We start from the raw sequence: 20,686 nt of genomic DNA, 5'->3' as shown, positions 1-20,686 counted from the left end.
AAAGCGAACATTACAAATAGTGGTTGTGCTGTTGGATAAATTCAGTTCATCTGGAAATGGAGGGACAAACCCTAAGTGACTTTCCCTGCCCATGAACTGCACCAGGGGAGGTTCAGGCTGGATGTTAGGAAAAAGTTCTACACAGAGAGAGTGATTGCCCCTAGGAATGGGCTGCCTGGGGAGGTGGTGGAGTCGCCAACATTGGAGGTTTTCAGGAGAAGACTTGATGGGGTGCTTGGTGCCATGGGTTAGTTGTTTAGGTGGTGTTGGATTGGTTGATGGGTTGGACATGATGATCTTGAAGGTCTCTTCCAACCTGGTTTATTCTATGTATTCTATGTATTCTATATGGGTGGAACCTCCTTGTCCTCGAATCCTGTTAGAAGCCTTAGGCACTCGGGACTCAAATGGCATTAGCTGAGCAATTGTGGTCCCAACAGGAGCGCTAACAGGAGGGGTAATGGTATACAGCATAACTTTTATAACCCAGTCATGATGAGACTCTATTAAACTGGGAGCTATAAAGATGCCCTGTCTAGAGGTAGACAATCTGCCCATTAACAGAGCACAGGGTAGAAGCCCGTGCTGTTCAGACTCAACAACAACATTGGTGGACTCAAGAGTGACGTCCACTGCAGTTGTGTATCCTGACTTTAACCCATAGGTAGCTATGGCTTGTTTAGCTTCTTTTAACATTTTTCAGTCCAGAGATTGCCATATTCTTTGTTGACCTTCTAATACCACAGGAGATGCATGTACAGGAAAATCTACAGATTCTCCATCTATTCCTGCATTTCTCACAATACCTTTCCACAAGCTCAGCGCAGCAGTTCCCCGTCCCTCCCACCTCCCAATCCCTTACACTATCCCTTACACTTCAGAATTCGATTGTAGCCTCCATCGCAGGGAGATGCTGAGAATGCCTGGGATCTGAGAGGCAGGGAGGGTAGCGCAGCTGGAGCCGCTGGGGAGGGGCCACCACTGGGGCCACTGGGGCCACCACCATGGGGATAGCCACCGGGGCCACTGGGGTCGTTGCTGTGACTGCTGCCATGGGGGCAGCTGCCGGGGCCACCACTACAGTCGGTGCTGCAGGTGTCGGTGGTGCATTGATCGGTGCTGCCTTGGTCGGGGCAGTCGGGGCCGCCGGGGCTCACGAGGGCCACCAGGGCTCATGGGGGCTGCCGGGGCTCATGGGGGCTGCTGGAGCTCGCGGGAGGGGTGCGGTCATAAAAATGCCGTAACCACGAGCCTCCAAGCACTCCATTTTTCCTAAGAGGAGCTGTAGAACAAAGTTGGTGCTGCTTGGTTTCTCAACATCGGTGTTTTCGTCTTCCGAATCCCAGCTGTCTCTGTCGGTATTAGAGGAAGCTCAGAGTATAGCTCACAGTATCACCAAGGTTGGAAGAGACCTCAAAGAGTCCAACCTGTCACCACAGACCTCATGACTAGACCATGGCACCAAGTGCCACGTTCAATCCCCTCTTGAACATCTCCAGGGACGGTGACTCCACCACCTCCCTGGGCAGCAGATTCCAATGCTGAACAACTCTCTCAGTGAAGAACTTTCTCCTCACCTCGAGCCTAAACTTCCCCTGGCACAGCTTGAGACTGTGTCCCCTTGTTCTGGTGCTGGTTGCCTAAAAGAAGAGACCAACCCCTTCCTGGCTACAACCACCCTTCAGGTAGATTTAGAGGGCAATGAGGTCACCCCTGAGCCTCCTCTTCTCCAGGCTAAACAATCCCAGCTCCCTCAGCCTCTCCTCATAGGGCTTGTGCTCAAGGCCTCTCCCCAGCCTTGTTGCCCTTCTCTGGACACCTTCAAGTGTCTCAATGTCCTTCTTAAATTGAGGGGCTCAGAACTGGACACAGGACTCAAGGTGTGGCCTAACCAGTGCAGAGTACAGGGGCACAATGACTTCCCTGCACTGCTGCATGCATTAAATCAAACCTGGAATGTAAATGCCTGTCAAAATTCAATTGTAGCACACCAGTAAGGTGTTTTGAGAACCGGGACACGTGGGGTGATAATTTGCTCTCTGCCCCATTAGAGCCCCAAGAATTAGATATTTTAGGGACTTTACAAGCAGAAAGCTGTGTGTACCTGCAGCAGAGATCTGGAGCTGAACTACTACTATGATCGTTAATCACACTCCCTTTGCCTTAAAGCCATGCAGGCTTAGCCTAACAGCTGAAAGAGATGATCAGGGAGGTTTGTAGAAGAAAGCTGAGCACATAGCAGCCAGGATAATCTTGCTTCAAATTGCTACAGCAAAGCACCAGCTCAGCTAAGGGAACTGGCATCTTGGGTTGCAAAACAAGACAAGGAAACATCAAAAGTGTTGCTTGAATTAGCCACTGATGTGGAGAGTGTCATCCATGCCAGGCTGCAAAATCGAGCTGCTGTTGGTTCTTTCTTCTCAGCTCCCGGTCAGGGCTGGACAGAATGTGATGGTCTGTGTTGTGCACACTGAAGTGATCATTCTAAACATAGACATTAGAGTTTTACAAACTGGGTTGTGAATATTGCTGATTGGATTAACCCTGGTGTTGGCAGTGTCCTGTTCATTCACATGGCTGCAAAGGGCCCTGCAGAAGATAAGGAGCCCTGGGCGAAAAGGAGGAATTGTAGATAAAGCAGGTGGTGTGGTAGGTTGAGAGAGGGCTTAGCTCTCCCTCCTCCACAGAGTAAGAAACCACAGCTAACTCAGTCGAAGAGCAAAAGCTATATATTTACAAGCATATATGGAAAGCAGGTTATATATAACACAATATATACAGGTATTTACAATATATACACAGAAATACACAGCAAAGACAAATAACACAACAAAAATCCCTCCCTCAGGGAGGGATCCCCTCTTTGGAACCCCCTCTCTCTCCCCCTTACCTCCCTTTTTCCCCAAAAAGGGGTTAGAGAGAGAGAAAGGCAAGTTACTAAGGAAAAGAGTTGTTAGCAAGCTTCAAAAGCCCATGCAGGATTAGTGTTTGCTTATCTGAAGGCCAAGTCCAGCAGTTCGCAGAAGAAGCAGGCAGGGAGAACAGGCTGAAACACCAAACTCCCCCAACTCCCAAACCGAACTGAACTGAGGAAAAAATTTTCCAACCGCTTCACAATCTAAAGCTGAATTTTTGTTTATCAACCAATGAAATTCATTTAGAATATCAGAATGTTTTGGTTCTAGTACCAAAAACATTAGCCAGTGTGTTCCAGCAGTGTTTGTTCTTAAAGGCACAGCCTCAAACGACCACAGTCCACCCCTTTCTAAACAATTTCATTGGCTGTTCGTACTGTCCATCCAATCCAGAACAATATTTACAGTTCGTAAGTTAAGTTCATCGTCCATTCCGGCTATACTCAGATGTAGATGATTCAGAAGTCCAAGAAAATCCAAATCAAGAAAATGGAAAACAGTTTGTCTCTCCACAGACGAAGCGAAGAAAAAGGGAAACAGGGACTCAGGGACTCTCAGTTGACTCAGGGCTCTCAGGGTTCTCAGGGTTCGTGCACCGTAGATTCCTCAGGGACTCTTTCCTTTGGACGCGCTGTAGCTGTACAACATTCTGAAATTAAACTCTCTCAGCTAAAGTTAAATCTCTTTGTGGAATACACTGAATTTCACCATTCTCTTGCATTACCCAATAAGTGTGACCCGGACCTTCTGCTGAAACCACCCCTCGGACAGGTTTAGCCTCTCCTGAGGGCGAAAATACCCAAACAGTTTTACCTAACAGATTCTTTTCCCTAACAACAGGAACTCTATCACCTTCTACTTTCTGTAGCAGATCAGAATGTGCAGGTCCAGCTCGGTTCACTGAACCTCTACTGTTCACCAGCCAGGTTGCTTGTGCTAAATGTTTCTCCCAGTTTTTCAAAGATCCACCTCCCATGGCTTTGAGAGTGGTCTTCAACAAACCGTTGTAGCGTTCAATCTTCCCTGCAGCTGGTGCATAGTAAGGAATATGGAAAATCCACTCAATACCGTGCTCTTTTGCCCAGCTCTTTACAAGGTTGTTCTTGAAGTGAGTTCCGTTGTCTGACTCAATCCTCTCTGGAGTTCCGTGTCTCCACAGGATCTGTCTCTCCAGACCGAGAATGGTGTTGCGTGCAGTTGCATGTGGGACTGCGTAAGTTTCCAGCCATCCAGTGTTTGCCTCTATCATAGTAAGCACGTACTGCTTACCAGAACGAGAACGTGGTAGAGTGATGTAGTCAATCTGCCAAGCTTCACCATACCTGTATTTGGACCATCTGTCACCATACCACAAGGGCTTAATTCTCTTTGCCTGCTTAATAGCAGCACAAATGTCACAGTCATGGATGACTTGTGTGATGGCATCCATGGAAATGTCTATGGATCTGTCACGAGCCCATTGGTATGTTGCATCTCTGCCTTGATGTCCTGACGAATCGTGAGCCCACCGAGCTAAGAATATCTCACCTCGGTGTTTCCAGTCGAGATCAAGTTCAGAGTCCTTGTCTACTTGAGAAACTCTTGCAGCTAGATCTGCCTGATGGTTGTGCTGCTGTTCCTCAGTAGCTTTGCTCTTGGGAATGTGAGCATCAATGTGTCTCACTTTCACTGGAATTCTCTCGATTCGATCAGCAATGTCTTGCCACAGTTCAGCTGCCCAGATGGGTTTTCCTTTCCTCTGCCAGCCATTCTTTTTCCAGTTCTTTAGCCAACCCCACAGAGCATTGGCTACCATCCATGAGTCGGTGTAGAGATAAAGCTTTGGCCATCTCTCACGTTCAGCCACGTCGAGAGCTAGCTGGACAGCTTTTACCTCTGCAAACTGACTGGATTCTCCTTCTCCATCCTTCGCCTCTGCAACTCGGTGTGTTGGACTCCACACGGCAGACTTCCACCTTCGCTTGTTCCCGACAAGACAACAGGAACCGTCTGTGAACAAAGCATATTTCTTTTCATCATCAGAAAGGTCATTGTAAGGAGGAGCTTCCTCAGCACGAGTTACTCTCTCCTCTGGAGGTTTAGCACAGTTGGTATCTTCAGGCCAACTTGAGATCACCTCCACCAGACCAGGTCTTTCAAGATTTCCCATTCGAGCTCTCTGTGTTATCAGGGCCATCCACTTAGACCAGGTGGAATCTGTGGCATGATGTGGTGTGGAACCTTTGCCTTTGAACATCCAATTCAAAACTGGCAATCTGGGAGCTAAGAGAAGTTGTGACTCAGTTCCAATTACTTCAGAAGCTGCTTTCACTCCTTCATAGGCAGCTAGAATCTCTTTCTCTGTTGGAGTGCAATTAGCCTCTGAACCTCTGTAACCTCGACTCCAGAAACCAAGAGGTCGTCCACGTGTCTCACCTGGAGCTTTTTGCCACAAGCACCAGGTTGGACCATTGTCACCTGCAGCCGTGTACAAAATGTTCTTAATGTCTGGACCATCTCGCACAGGTCCCAGACCCACTGCTTGGACTACTTCTTGCTTTATCTGGTCAAAGGCTGCTTGTTGTTCAGGTCCCCAGTGGAAACTGTTCCTCTTTCGAGTCACATCATACAGAGGTTTCACAATCTGACTGTATCCAGGAATGTGTAGTCTCCAAAATCCCACTATCCCCAAGAAATGTAGAGTTTCTTGCTTGTTCGTGGGATTTGCCATGGTAGAGACTCTATTTACCACATCCACTGGAATGTGTCGGCGTCCATCCTGCCACTGCACTCCCAGAAACTGGATCTCTGTGGTAGGACCTTTCACTTTGTCTCTCTTGATGGCAAAACCTGCATTCAGGAGAATGTCCATGATTTTGTTACCTTTCTCGAAGACTTCCTCAGCAGTTTTGCCCCAGACGATGATATCATCAATGAACTGGATGTGTTCTGGAGCACCACCTTCCTCCAGAGCATCATGGATTACTGCATGACAGATGCTGGAGCTGTGGATCCAGCCCATTGGCAGTCTGTTGAAAGTGTACTGGATTCCTCTCCAGGTGAAAGCAAACTGAGGCCTGCATTCCTCTGCTATGGGAATAGAGAAGAAGGCATTAGCAATGTCTATGGTAGCATACCATTTGGCCTCTTTGGATTCCAGCTCATACTGGAGTTCCATCATGTCTGGTACTGCTGCACTCATAGGCGGAGTTACTTCATTCAGGGCTCGGTAGTCCACTGTCAGACGCCAGTCTCCATTCGGCTTTCGCACAGGCCACACTGGACTGTTGAAAGGTGAATGAGTTTTGCTGATGACTTTCTGACTCTCCAACTGACGAATCAGATTCTGAATGGGCAACAAAGAGTCACGGTTGGTTCTGTATTGTCTGTGATGCACAGTCCGAGAAGCAACCGGCAACTTAATGTCCTGAATCTTGTGTTGTCCCACAACTGCAGATTCATCAGAAAGCTCAGGTCTAGCAGACAGCTTCAGTTTTTGTCCATCAATTTCTACAGAAGCTACTCCAAAAGCCCATTTGTAACCTTTAGGGTCTTTGAAACGCCCTTCTCTCAGAAAATCAATTCCCAAAATACAAGGTGCATCAGGTCCGGTCACAACTGTATGCTTTTTCCATTGTTTACCAGTTAAGCTTATATTATCCTCCACTTTACTTAACTCTTGAGATCCACCAGTGACTCCCAGAATAGTTATGGACTCTGATCCCTGATAATTTGATGGCAATATGGTGCACTGAGCTCCTGTGTCAACCAAGGCCCTGTACTTCTGAAAGTGTGAAGTGCCAGGCCACTGGATGTACACATCCCAATAGATTCTGTTATCTGTATTACCCCTCTCCTCCCCCTGGCGGGAGGCAGGGCACCCCTAGTTATGGGGAACATGTCCACAGGTGCAACGAGCACCCTGTGCAGTGTTAGAACTGGAGCCACTGTTGGAGCTACTAGAGTTGTCCTGGGGAACTGTAGAAGTAACAGCTACCCTTCTGGTATTGCTACCTGGGGTTCTGCCACTTTGCAGTTCTCTCAGTCTCCTGAAAAGATTAGAAGTTGGTTGACCATCCCACCTGTTCATGTTCTCACCAAACTGATCACGCAGGGTAATCCAAATAGTCCTACGTGACTGCCTTGGTGGTCTGTTTTGGTTTGATCTGTTTTGGAATGACCTCCTTGGAGGATGTCTATTCCTCACAGATGAAACCTGTACCCACCTGGAGGAAGAATTGGAATCATCTCTTTGTGCCAATTGGGAGATGGTGTTTTTAAATTCATCCTTCAGCTCTTTCATGCAATTCTCCAGTTTTCCAGACAGAGTTTCAATGGCTGAAACCAAAGAAACACGTGTCATGCTATCATCCAATTGTCTCAATTGATCAGTGAATTGGCCAACCGTAGGAGGAGCTCCACCATAATTTCTTGCTACAATTCTGCTTGCCAGAATGTTTGCATAATTGGAAGGAGCAAGCTTGATAAGCTTTTTAGCAAGACCATTTCCTACAGGAACATCATCAGGATTCAGAGATTCATGTTCACCATAGAGTACCTCTCTAACAGCAAATTCTCTCAGACGCTTGATTCCCTCATCTATGGTAGTCCAGGGCTTAGGATTCCATGGAAGATCATCTCGGGAAGGGTATCTCATGAGAACCGCCATTAGAAGGCGTATCCACAGATTAACCTTACCGAGAGCCTTGCCTAGATGTCTATCTATTCCATTATCCTTTGAGAGAGTTCCTAGCTGGGCTGCTGACTTGTCTCCAACCATTAGAGCTGGAGCACCTGTATCATAGCATCTACCAAGCCAAGCGAGAACTGGCTCCTTATCTGCTCTGAGATAGTCTTTTCTTACATTTCTAAGCTCCTCCCGGGGTGAAGAGCAGTCGGTTATGTCATCTTGTTGCTCTTCTGCCTCCTCTTCCTCAACTTGTGGTCCAAACAACCTTTCTGTCACTCTCTCAAGGATCCCTTTAAGCTGAGAGGCACCACCACTAGCTGCTGTCCTACCAAGAGATGCATCTCGATCCTCTGATGATCTCAATAAGTCAGCTATATTTTTAAGACAGATTTTCTCTTCCTCCCCAGCAGAAGAACCTTGCTGTGCATCCCCGTCAGCTCCTGAATCAGCTTTAGTCTTACCCTTCCTTGTTGTTAAAACTGCTACTTGCTTTACTGGAGCTGTGTTTGGGTTTCCAGCTGCCTTATTATCAGAAGCTGATAAGCTTTGAGACAGATTAGTTGCTTTGGAGGACGCTTCCGCTCCTGCCATGGAAGAAGGAGGAAATGACTTTGCCTCGTTAATGGTGGCTGCCTGGGACACAGGAGCCGCCATGTTTGGGGCTACTGTAGCCCCTGGCTGCTTGCCAGAATCATCACCATTGCTATTCAGAGCTGCCTTGCCGATTGACTTTTTAGCTTTATCTTTAACTGACACAGATTCTCCATTATCATCCTCACTGGATGTTCCTGAAACAGAGCTAGGGTGGCGTTTTCGTCTCTTTGTCCTCCGTCTAATAACAAAACATGCCTTATAAACTTTTCTCTCCCGGTACAGTGTCACTAGCAAATACACATTACTTATCACCAGCAGCAGGACTACACACATCAAGAAAATCAGCTTTGGATCCCAGCCATCACTTAAAATTACCCTTTCACCGAGCGGAATCTTAAACTCTTTTATCTCAATAGGGAGTGTGCTAGATGTAACATTCCTGTACTTTTTAACATAAAAGAATTCCAGGCACTGATCATACAGAAGCCGAATCTTGTACTTAAACCACAAATATAATTTTTGCATTATATATTTACCTATCTTATCGATAATCATACCCAGGCAATACTTGTAGATCAATACACCAAAGACCGAGAAGAACAGATGCTCAAAAAGCCAAAACACCTTCATGTTTGCTCGTTCGACTTAAGCAAGCAATAAATCAAACTAATTTGTCAGCAAGCCCCGAGTTGGGCAGCCAATAAATGTGGTAGGTTGAGAGAGGGCTTAGCTCTCCCTCCTCCACAGAGTAAGAAACCACAGCTAACTCAGTCGAAGAGCAAAAGCTATATATTTACAAGCATATATGGAAAGCAGGTTATATATAACACAATATATACAGGTATTTACAATATATACACAGAAATACACAGCAAAGACAAATAACACAACAAAAATCCCTCCCTCAGGGAGGGATCCCCTCTTTGGAACCCCCTCTCTCCCCCCCTTACCTCCCTTTTTCCCCAAAAAGGGGTTAGAGAGAGAGAAAGGCAAGTTACTAAGGAAAAGAGTTGTTAGCAAGCTTCAAAAGCCCATGCAGGATTAGTGTTTGCTTATCTGAAGGCCAAGTCCAGCAGTTCGCAGAAGAAGCAGGCAGGGAGAACAGGCTGAAACACCAAACTCCCCCAACTCCCAAACCGAACTGAACTGAGGAAAAAATTTTCCAACCGCTTCACAATCTAAAGCTGAATTTTTGTTTATCAACCAATGAAATTCGTTTAGAATATCAGAATGTTTTGGTTCTAGTACCAAAAACATTAGCCAGTGTGTTCCAGCAGTGTTTGTTCTTAAAGGCACAGCCTCAAACGACCACACTAAGTCATTGATCAGCATGGATCTACAGGCTGCAGCCCAGGCTCTGCTTCTCTCTGTGCTGCAAGTGCTCACTGCTGGCTCCTGTTGAGCTTCTCATCCACCAGCAACCCCAGGGTCTTTTCTTTATGGCTGCTCTCGAGCCAGTCCCTGCCCAGCCTGTGTCAGGATCCATGTACATGGTCTCTGTGCACAGTGTCCTGTGGGGTGCATGGGGATTGTTTTCAGGACTGTCCGTGGAACCCCAAATACAAAACCCAGTTATGGGTTTGGTCATGGTGAAGTTACACCAACAACCTGAATTTGGTTGGGCTGTTGTGTTACAATCTTTGTGTTCTGGGTTGGTAAAATGGGAGTAGAAGATTCTCATTTCATTTGGTTCCTGGTGAGTAGATCCATTGACTCCCTGCATCCAGTCTGCATTTGCTCTTCTGCCATGGATTGCAGTTGAGCCACCTGAGGGGAGCTGCCCCAGCCCCAGGCAGGTTTGCTGTACCTTTCATTTCCATGGAAAACAAGAGAGAGCTTAGCCTGCCTTGTTCTGTGGGGTTTCAGCACTTCCAGTGGATCTCAGCAGCACCTGGTCCCCAGGAGCTTGTGCTTGGCCCATGGTGAGTGTCCTTACTGCAAGGAAGGGGAAGAGAGGAGTGGACAAGTGGTGGTGGTGGTGCTGCTGGTGTCTGCCCAACTGATCCATGCAGTGAGGACAGAGTCTGCTCTCAGCACTGGCTTGGTCACAAATCCAAAGCACAGCACCAGAGGAGCTGTTGTGAAGAGAATTGACTTCATCACAATCAAACCAGGACAATCTTCTCCCCATTCCATACCCTTAACAGCATGCTCAAGTCTGACACTATCCAATACCTCCTTATTTACTACCACCCCCTTTCTACCCTGTGATTTCTCCACAGACATCATCATTCCCTTAGTCTATGACCACCCCTGTCAAATGTCCACAGAATGTCCCTAGAGCTCATCTGGTGCATGGCTTTGGTTCTGTCTGGTCACTCAGGCTCACAGGATGTTAGGAGTCAGAAGGCACCTCCAGAGATCCTCAAGTCCAGGTATTTGTACTGGTCAGCCTGTGCTCCTGAGCCATGAGCTCACTTAGGTCCCATGTCCTGTCCCAGAGCAGAGATCCAGGCCTTTCCACTGCTAGCTCCATTGGTAAGGGCAAGTCCCTCTTTTTTCTTTCCAGGGCAGTCCATCCTTGGCCTTACTCCTACTGTCTGCTGTCTCACACCATCTCTGCTGTCCACAGGAGTGTAATGGGTTGGGGCAAACCCCCTCCCCACCACGGGCAGAAATAACGACTCAGACAGACAGATTGCGAAAGTGATGGAGAGTTTAAATAGAAAGCAGTGAGTGTGTGCAGAGAGCCAGAAGTGCAGTGACAAGAGAAACCCCAAAGCAGACCCAGAAACATCCCATCCCCACCTGAGGGTGCACCCAAGAGCCCCAGGGCTCCTCCTTCCGCCCCCACCACTGCTAGGCTAGTCTCAGCTGGCCAGATCTGAGACTGCCCTTCCCCCCCCACCCTGTGGCCTTGGGCCTAGCCAGGCCCATGGCCGGGAGACATCTCCCCCAGTTACCAGGTGGTGGAGAGGAAGGAAAAGAGGAAGTGCCAGACCCTGCCATGGATTTTATAGTGGTGCAGGAATTACGGTAGGAAATACCTAATTTCCTGTGCCCACCCACTGGGCTGGACTTCTGGACACAGGAAACAGCCCTGTAGCAGAGGGCACCCAGCCCAAACTATGACAATAGTGTAAGGGATCGGGAGGTGGGAGGGATGAGGAACTGTCCTGCTGCACCAGTGGAAAGGTATTGTGAGAAATGCAGTAACAGATGGAGAAGCTGTAGATTTTCCTGTACATGCATCTCCTGTGGTATTAGAAGGTTGACAAAGAATATGGCAATCTCTGGGCTGGAAAATGTTAAAAGAAGCTAAACAAGCCATAGCTACCTATAGGTTAAAGTCAGGATACACAACTGCTGTAATTGATCATTTGTTTTCAGCACACTTGTTAACCCCATATGACACACATATGGTGGCAAATACTCTGTTAACACCACATCAGAGCTTGTGATTTCTAGGGCCGCAAGACCCTAGTGCAGAAACAATTGCAATTAGGCCATACCTTACTGGCCACTCTCCCCTCCACCCCCCCTTTTTCTGGTTCGAATCTAGTCTACCAAAGCTCTGTTCTGATTTGAAGCAACAGTGCTGATTTCATCATTTCTGATTTTAATGTGTTTCAGAGATTTGTTATTTAGAGTTTTGTTAAGCTTTACTAGTAAGCATAATGAATAGTATTTGGTATTTACAGGTACTTAGTACATAGTAGTTATAGTAAGGTGTAAGCACTTAGTAATGAGTTCACATTGTAAGATTTTCTTTTGGTTCGAACCTTCTTGGTTGTGTGCCTCGGCATTGCAAAGGAGCTCCAGGTAATATAGTTAAGGTTTGTAGTAAATAGGTATTAGTTTTTAAAAGTATTCTTTAACTAATGGAACATCTTTATATTTCCTTCTTAGACACTGACTAGGAAAAAAAATGGAAAAAATATGAAATAAGTAAAAAAAAGTGTATACAAAAATTGTAAAATTAAAAAAAAATTAGATACAAAAATACAATAAAAATAACAAAAAAATTTAGATACAAAAAATTAAGTACAAAACAACAAAATAATAACAATAATAATAAAGAAATTAAAAATTTAAAATATTTTAAATAAAAAACCAATTTAACAGAATAATTTCAAAACAAACAAACAAAAAAACATAACTAACAAAAAATAACTATTAACAAAAACCATAAGGATTATTAACAAAAAAAAGAAGGATTACTAAGATTTAAAATTAAAAATAAGGACAAAAAATTAAATACAAAAAAGGTTGAAAAACAGTAAAAAAGGGAAAAAAAAATGAATTAAATGAAAAAAAAAATAAAAAGTAGATTACAAAATAAAATGATGTAAAAATAATTAAAAATAATTATATTAAATATAAATCAAGAAAATATCAAGAAACATTAAAAATAAATTTTAAAAAGTTAGATTAAAAAAACTAAAATTACACCCCAAAAAATTTTATATTCTAGACCAAAAAATACAAAAGAAAAATATTAAAAAGGCATATTTTAAAAATTAATTAAATTAAAAATTAGATTAAAAATAAAAAATAACAAAAATAATTTAAAATAACATTTACAATTTTAAAATAAAAATAATAAAAAATAAAAATTAAATTTGCAATTCGATTAAAAATAAAATAAAAATAATAAAAACAAAACCATTTAAAAAAATAGATTAAATAAAAAATTAAGAAATTTTTTAAAGTTATTATAATTTTTAAAAAATGAAATAAAAATATTAGACATTTAAAAAAATAGATTACATGAAACATACAAAAATTAATTAAAATATTTTTTAAAATATAATATAAAAAATTAAAAAATATTAAAATTGTGTTTAAAAAAGATTAAAAATTAAGAAAAAATGCTAAAAGAAATTTTTTAAAATTAATTAAAGTAAAAATTAAAATTAAAAAATAGAATTTAAAAAATTTTAAAAATAAAACTCAAGAAGAAAAAAATAGTTTAAAAATATATCAAGAAAAAGTCAACAACAACAAAAAAGGTTTTTTAAAAAGGGTTTTATAGCTAAGGGTTTTTAGTGACGACGGAGATTGGAATCAATACGGCTGACCAATATGACCGAGTATCGATCTTTTATTGTTCCAGTATTGCAGGCCTATGGCGCAGGCCTATGGTGTGAGTATAGCACAGTAAAGTAAAGCATGGAAGAAGAAGGGATAGGAAAGGCAGAAGTGTGAAGCAAGGGAATTTCTACAACTTATATAAACTCGGAGTGCCTTGTTGGCATGGCCTCATTGGTTCCCTATGAGTGACCACACATCACACCATTATAGATTATTGGTCCAACTACTGATGACACGCAAGGTTTGTTGATGCAGGTGCATGTCCTGCTGTCCCAAGATAACTTGCTGTGTTTATGGCTACCAGTGTCTTGTTTTAGTTACATGCTGCAGGCACAGCACTGTTTGGTACACTGCTAGCCTCTTCTGCACTTATGCTGAGCATGGCCTACCACCATGTCAGGCCAGATTGCTCACACATGGTGGTAAACCATGCTCAGCATAAGTGCAGAAGAGGCTAGCAGTGTAGCAAAAGAGTGCTGTGCCTGAAGCATGTAACTAAAGCAGGGCACTGGTAGCTATAAACACAGAGAGTTATCTGGGAATAACAGGACACACACCTGCAGCAACAACCTCGCGTGGCATTAGTAGTGTGACCAATAATCTATAACAGTACGATGTGTGGTCACTTGTGGGCACCAATGAAGCTATGCCAATGATGCTCTCTGAGTCTGTATAAGCTGCTGAGGTTCCCTTAATACACACTATGCTATGCTACACTCAACAAACAATGCTAGATCATGTTGGTCATCTGTATTGACTCTGTTCACCATCGCCAACAACCAACTATTAAATATTAATAACAGCCATAACAGGACTCCTTCCCAGTACAGACTGTGCCCACTCCCAGGAAGGGCTACACCACCTGAAGCCTTCCAACCACTCATCTGTGTCTCTTTTCCGTACAACCTATATTCCCTTTCCCACTCCCTGACAGACAGGGTGCCACCCCAGTACAAACTGTATGCCTGTTCCTTGGAGCTCGAGGTTTTGGTGTGCCCTATCCCCAGTCAGAAAGGCACCACAGCATCTGGGAGGAACCATTCCAAATACCCAGGGATAGAGCAGACCCTGCACACAGGGAAGAAGGCCAACTGCAGCTGGGCTGTGGCAGGAGGAGTCTGGTTACCCAGACACAGGAATTGTCCTCCCCCAGACTCCTCACTGCTGTGGCCACATCTGGATGCTTGGTGTCTAGATGTGGGGTTCTGCAGTCTGACAGAGCAGGGAAGAACTTCAGAGACTGCAGAGGAGATCTGCCAGGATGGGGTTGACATCTCTGTGGATGAGGTTGAGGGCCCTGGGCTGCTTCAGCCTGCTGACGCTCAGGGCACTGCCACAGCAGTGTGCACATGGCTGAAGGGTGGTTTCAGAGAGGATGGAGCTCTTCTGGGGAGTGGAGAGAGACCAAAAGCTTCACAAAGTGCAGCTTGAAAGCTTCAGAGAGGATGGAGCTCTTCTAGGGAGAGGGAAGAGACCACAACCTCCACAAAGTACAGCTTGGAACGCTCAGAGTGGAGAGGAGGCCAAAGAAATGTCCCTCAAAGGGCAGAGCTGCTATGCATGAGGCCATCCAGAGGTGTCAGGAAATGGCAGGGAGAGATGAGACAGCTCAGGGAAGCAATGGAAATGGCAGGGGGAGAGCTGGGTGGAGAAGTAAGATTGGTGTCAGCAGCCTGAAGGGAAAGAGGAGCAGGCATGGGACAGAGGATGCAGTAGGGATGGCCAAGGGCTCTGGCAAGGCTGAGAGGCCCAACAGGACCAGGGTCTTTGTCCCCTTGGCTCTGGCACTTGCCTCTGCCATCAAGGCCTGTGAGGGGAAACTTGGCTTTGCGGCTTTGAGGTTCTTCTATTGCAAGGGCAGTGGTCAGGGCTTGGCCTTTCTGCTTCCTAGACCAAAAGCAAGTTTTTCTGCCCTGCACTTTGCCTTTGTCTCCCTGCAATCCTGGCCTCTAACAAGCTGCTCTAAGGAGTCCCTGGGGAGCCTTTGTCAGTAACAAGCCTCAGTGAGGCCAATCAGTGCTTCAAGGTACTTTGGAGTTTGCTTCTGCCTTGGACTTCTGGAGAGGCTTCTTGGCAGTACCTTGGCAGAGTCTCCTGGCAGTACCTAAGGATGATGTAATCAGCCCCAAATACTCCATGGGGCTCATTAAATACTGCTGAACCTCTAATTCTTGCCAAGGTTTCTGCAGCTAATTGGAGAGGTTTTTATTGCACAAAGCATCTGATAAAAGATATTTTTAAAGGTACAGTTCATTCCTTTTCAGCAGGAGTTGTCTCTTTGCAAGCAAACCACAGCAAAACCTGACAAGGTCCTACCCTGGTCACTGCTCACCCTCACTCCCCTCTGCCCCCAGCAGAGCCCTGAGCCACAGGTGAGGGACAGCATCTGCCTTGCCAGGGGCTGGGGTGCAGGACTTGTCCCTTTGGATCAATGAAACCCCTCCAGGTTTGCTCAGCAGCAGAGCCACCTTTAGCTGCTTGTCTTGACCTGGCAGCACTGCCTCAGTTCTCTGATCTCCCCACAGCCTGGAGTTGCTTCAGTGCCTCCAGTGGTGCTTCCCTTGCATCCACTGTCTCCTTCTGCTTTAACCAGACCCAGGGGACACTTTCCCAGTATGCTTCATTGGGACCAGTAAAGAGTAGAAGGAACTTCAGAGTTTGAATCTGACTTTGACTTCTGGAGAGGTTTCATCAGCTTCCTCTCAGTCCCTGAGGTTTACAGGGCAACAAAAGCTACCAGAGGAGTTATTAAAACACCATGGGCTGGTCCTCTGCCGCCCTATTGGGCTGGACTCCTGGGCTGGTAGGAGCTGCTGGCAAGCAGGCAGCACTGCAGAGAGAGAGATCTGGCCAGGAGCAGCTGCTCTGCACAGCACAGCCGGGCTGAGGACACTGCCAGAGGATCTCAGGGAGATGAGGAAGGCAGAGAGAGCTTCAAGGGGGCCAGGACTGGGAGGATGACTGAGAGCTCACTGGAGGAGAAGCCACTGCAGTCACTGACACAGTGAGGCTGCGGGTGCAGGACACTGCAGCTGTAGCTCCTGCAGGCATCTCCATCTCTGCAGCTGATGCTCAGCTGAAGGCTCCTGGAGTGTGCACACAGAAGGAGGACCAAAGCCCTTCAGTTCCATCCTGTGAGCAGCAGTGAGCAGAGCTGGGTAAGGAGAAGGCTTCACCCCCAGCCCCTCTGCCTTTCTCTCTTCCCTTCCCTGTCTCTGCAGCACTGCAGGCCTGCTCCCTGTTTCTCCACCTCTCCATGGGACTCTTGTTCTCTGGGACTGGGTTGTTGGTCACTTTCTGTTCTGACTCCAAAGGAATCGTCATGGCAATTCTGCATCCCTGCTGCACTTGAAGCTGTGATGAACTGTGCCATTTTTTGGTAGTGATGAGACTGAGCTGATCCATTCTTCCTGAAGCTCAGGGACAGGGGTTACAATGACGCTGAGAGAAATGTGCCCTAACTTGTCACTGCCTTTCCCTCCTTGGACAGGTCTCCATGGCCAGAGGCAGCAGATGGCCAACAGCAGCTCCATCACTCACTTCCTCCTCCTGCCATTCCCAGGCACAAGGCAGCTGCAGCTCCTGCACTTCTGCCTCTTCCTGGCCATCTACCTGGCTGCCCTGCTGGGCAATGGCCTCATCATCAGCACCATAGCCTGGGACCACCACCTCCACACCCCCATGTACTTCTTCCTCCTCAACCTTGCCCTCACTTGATCTAGGTTCCATCTCCACCACTTGTCCCAAAATCCATGGCCAATTCCCTGTGGGACACCAGGGACATCTCCTATGCAGGATGTGCTTGCATCAAGGTCTTTTCTCTTTATTTCTGTTCATTTCAGCAGAGTATTCTCTCCTCACCACCATGTCCTACGATCGCTACGTTGCCATCTGCAGACCCCTGCACTATGAGACCCTCCTGGGCAGCAGAGTTTGTCTCCACCTGGCAGCAGCTGTCTGGGCCTGTGGCTTTCTCTATGCTCTGCTGCACACAGCCAATACATTTTCCCTGCCCCTCTGCCAGGGCAATGCTCTGGACCAGTTCTTCTGTGAAGTCCCCCAGATCCTTAAGCTCTCCTGCTCCACATCCTACCTCAGGGAACTTTGGCTTATTGTGGCCAGTGTCTGTTTATTCTTTGTCTGTTTTGTGTTCATTGTGGTGTCCTATGTGCAGATCTTCAGGGCAGTGCTGAGGATCCCCTCTCAGCAGGGACGCCACAAAGCCTTTGCCACCTGCCTCCCTCACCTGGCTGTGGTCTCCCTGTTTCTCAGCACTGTAATCTTTGCCTACCTGAAGCCCACTTCTATCTCGTCCCCATCCCTGGATCTGGTGCTTGCAGTTCTCTACTCAGTGGTTCCTCCAGCAGTCAACCCTCTCATCTACAGCCTGAGGAACCAAGAGCTGAAGGATGCCCTGAGGAAAATGATCACTAGATGCTTTCAGGAGGAATAAACTCTTTGTCTTCTCCTGCAGAGCAGTTCTGTTGTCACTCACAGTCTGGTTTCTCTCTTTTTGGCTGCTGCTGGTGCTGTTCCCCTTGTGAGAATGTTGTTTCCCCACCAGAGTCTTTCTTCAGACCATTTCTGATTCAATGCTGGCCTGTCTGCTGTGACCCAGAGACTGCAAACAGGAGCAGCTGTGCTCCTTGGGTGTGTAACATGCAAGGAAGAATTCTTCTGATCTAGAAGTTCATAACAGAGACAGAGGCGTCTGGTAAAACTTGATTTGAATAAAGAGAGAGTCCACAGGACAATTCCCTGTGGGGTCTCTCTCATTGCTGAAGGCACAGCTCCCCTTTCATCCTCCATTTCTGGATGCAGATTTCCCTCTCCCTTTCCCCACTGGCTCAGGTACTCAGGATTTAGTCTTTCCCCAAACCCCTGCTCCATATCCCCCTTCACACGAACCCTCCCTGCTTCATACATCCTATCTTCATTTAAATTAGGTTCTCCACTTCTCTGGGTGGAGAAGTTAATATTCAGTAGTCTGTTAAGCCTGTGCTCTGGCTGCCCTGAGCAAACTGATCCCTGGATGTTTCAGAAGCGATAAACTTTGTCTTCTCCTGCAGGGCAGTTCTGATGTCACTCAGTGTAGGCCCAGCCTAACTGCTTGAGTTGTGGCTGCTGCTGGGGCTGTTCCCCTTGGGAGAATGTTGTTCCCACACAAATGTCTTTCTTCAGACCATTTCTGGCTCAGTGTTGTCCTGTCTGCTGTGACTCAGAGGCTGCAGACATGAGGAGCTGTGCTCTCTGTGTTCAACGCAATAAAAGACCTTGCAGGGACTTGTTTCTCTGAGCTCCTTCCTCCAAGGCTCCTTCCTCTAAGGCCTCTCCTGCTGAGCCTCTGTGCTGGGGCAAGGCCTGAGTGCTCTGGCAGCTTGGGCATTTTGCTGCTGTGTGGTAGTGCTGGGCCTGCAGGCAGGGAGAGTCCAGGGCTGCTTCTGGGACAGAGCTGCTCCAGAGCAGCACTGCCATCAAAACAGGAGGTGTCCTCATGCCTTCATACCCCAACCCCCTCCCATTACACACTGCACCTAGTCAGAGTCCATACTGGATACCCTGACCCCCTTCCAGTATAGACTCAGTCCAAACATGGTTCCTTTGTTGCCTCCCAGTACAGATGTGGCCTCATCCCAATAATAACTGGATCCTACTGTCCTCTAGCTCTGCAGCCTGGGTTCCATCTCAGCACAGAATGTATTCCCTGACTCCCTTCCCAGCACCATCTGCATCCATTCCAGTACAAACTGCACACCCTCATGCCCTCCCAGTACAGTCTGTGACCTGTCCCAGTCCAAACAGGATCCCTTTCATCCCTCCAGGTACATATTAGTCCTTGTCCCAATAAAAAGTGGAACCCCTTATGCCCTCCCATTACAGCGTGGACCCTGTTCCAGTACAAGATGCATTCCGTGACTCCCTCTCCATATAGACTGGGCCCTGTCCAAGTACAAACTGGTGTCCTGATCCCATCCCAGTATAGTCCAAGACCTGTCCCAGAAACTAGTATAGTCCAGGACATGTTCCAGAAACAGGATCCAATGGCATCACCCAGTACAGACTGGGGACCATGCCAGTGCATACTGCATCTCCTGATCTCCTCCCAGTACAGACATGGGCAAAGTTGAAGCTCTGGCCCCCTTCCACTATCCACTCCCAGGCAGACTGGGCCCCATACCAGTACAATCTGAGTCACCTGGCCACATCCCAGTACAGTCTGGGACTCATACCAGTACATACTGGGTTCCTTTAAACCCTCTTCTATGGGTGACACCATCCTGGGGTTGGGTTGCAAGAACCCTGCCAGGTTTGTCCCAGGGGACAAAAGAAACCTGTTCCTAGTGGATCTGTTTTCTCCATCCTGGGAGGAGGGGACCCCGAGACTAAATCAGTCTGTGTCTCACCTACTTCCTGTCCAGCAAGACTAACCCTAACCCTAACCGAACTCTAACCAAACCCTAAACCTAACCCTATCCATAACCCTAACCCCAAACTTAACCCTAATCGACCCCAACCCTAACCCAAACTTAACCCTAAACCTAACCCTAAACCTGACCCTAACCCTAATGGACCCTAACCCTAACCTGACCCTAACCCTAACCCTAACCCTAACCCTAACCCTAACCCCTAACCCTAACCCAATCCAGCAAGACTATAATGGCAAGACCATGGCAGCCATGAGCTCTTTTTGCTCCTGCCTTGCCTGGTTGAAAGGACCCACAGCTGCTGCTGGCTTCCTGGTTCTGCCACGTGCTCAGGCCTTATCCTCTCCCTGCCGCATCCACGCTTCTCTACAGGACTGAACTCCACATGCACCGAGGGAGATACAAGGCCATCCACATTTGGGGTTGCTTATTCTCCTATTCACCCTTATTCCTTACCCTTGTATGTCCCCCCTGTTATTGCTATAGACATATTTTGTTTAAAAATTTACTTCTACTTCCAAACTGACTCCGGGTTGTTTACTTTTTTTGGTAGATTAAACTCCAGGTAAGGCTTAAACCACCACAATATTTTGGCACTCCAACGCCAGCACTTTGGAAAGAAAGGATTGGAAGCAGTGATGTTGAACTTGAAGACTCTTGAAGATCTTGAGGAAGAAGTTCTTCACCATGAGAGTGGTGAAGCCCTGGAATGGGTTGTCCAGGGAGGTAGTTGAGGCCTCATCCCTGGAGGTGTTTAAGACCAGGCTGGATGAGGCTCTGGTCAGCCTGATCTAGCGTGAGGTGTCCCTGCCCATGGCAGGGGGGTTGGAACTAGGTGATCCTTGTGGTCCCTTCCAACTCTGACTGATTCTATGAGTCTATGACTCTAATGTTCCAAGCCTTCAGACAGGTTTTTGGCTGGATTTTTTGGACCCATGTCACGTGGTTTGGTTAATGACAGAGATGCTGCTTAACGGGATGCTGCTTTCACCTGGAGGGGCGGACCATACCAATGGAATGGGTTGCCTCAGGGCTGGGTCCATAGCTCA

At 46.8% G+C, this 20,686-nt stretch overlaps 1 protein-coding gene across 1 annotated transcript; it reads left to right on the top strand.

Annotated features, from left to right (window-relative positions):
• The first annotated feature begins 17,053 nt into the window (after positions 1-17,053).
• Positions 17,054-17,665, top strand: LOC104309360 (olfactory receptor 14J1). The gene has a single exon (XM_009910679.2). The coding sequence runs from the start codon at positions 17,078-17,080 to the stop codon at positions 17,663-17,665; it is 588 nt and encodes a 195-aa protein (XP_009908981.2). The 5' UTR covers positions 17,054-17,077.
• The last annotated feature ends 3,021 nt before the right edge of the window (positions 17,666-20,686 follow it).

The sequence above is a fragment of the Dryobates pubescens genome, unplaced genomic scaffold (genome assembly GCF_014839835.1).
Source record: "Dryobates pubescens isolate bDryPub1 unplaced genomic scaffold, bDryPub1.pri scaffold_60_arrow_ctg1, whole genome shotgun sequence".
NCBI lineage: Eukaryota > Metazoa > Chordata > Aves > Piciformes > Picidae > Dryobates > Dryobates pubescens.
Note: the sequence above shows the minus strand (reverse complement) of the source record. Positions and strands in the feature narration are given on the sequence as shown.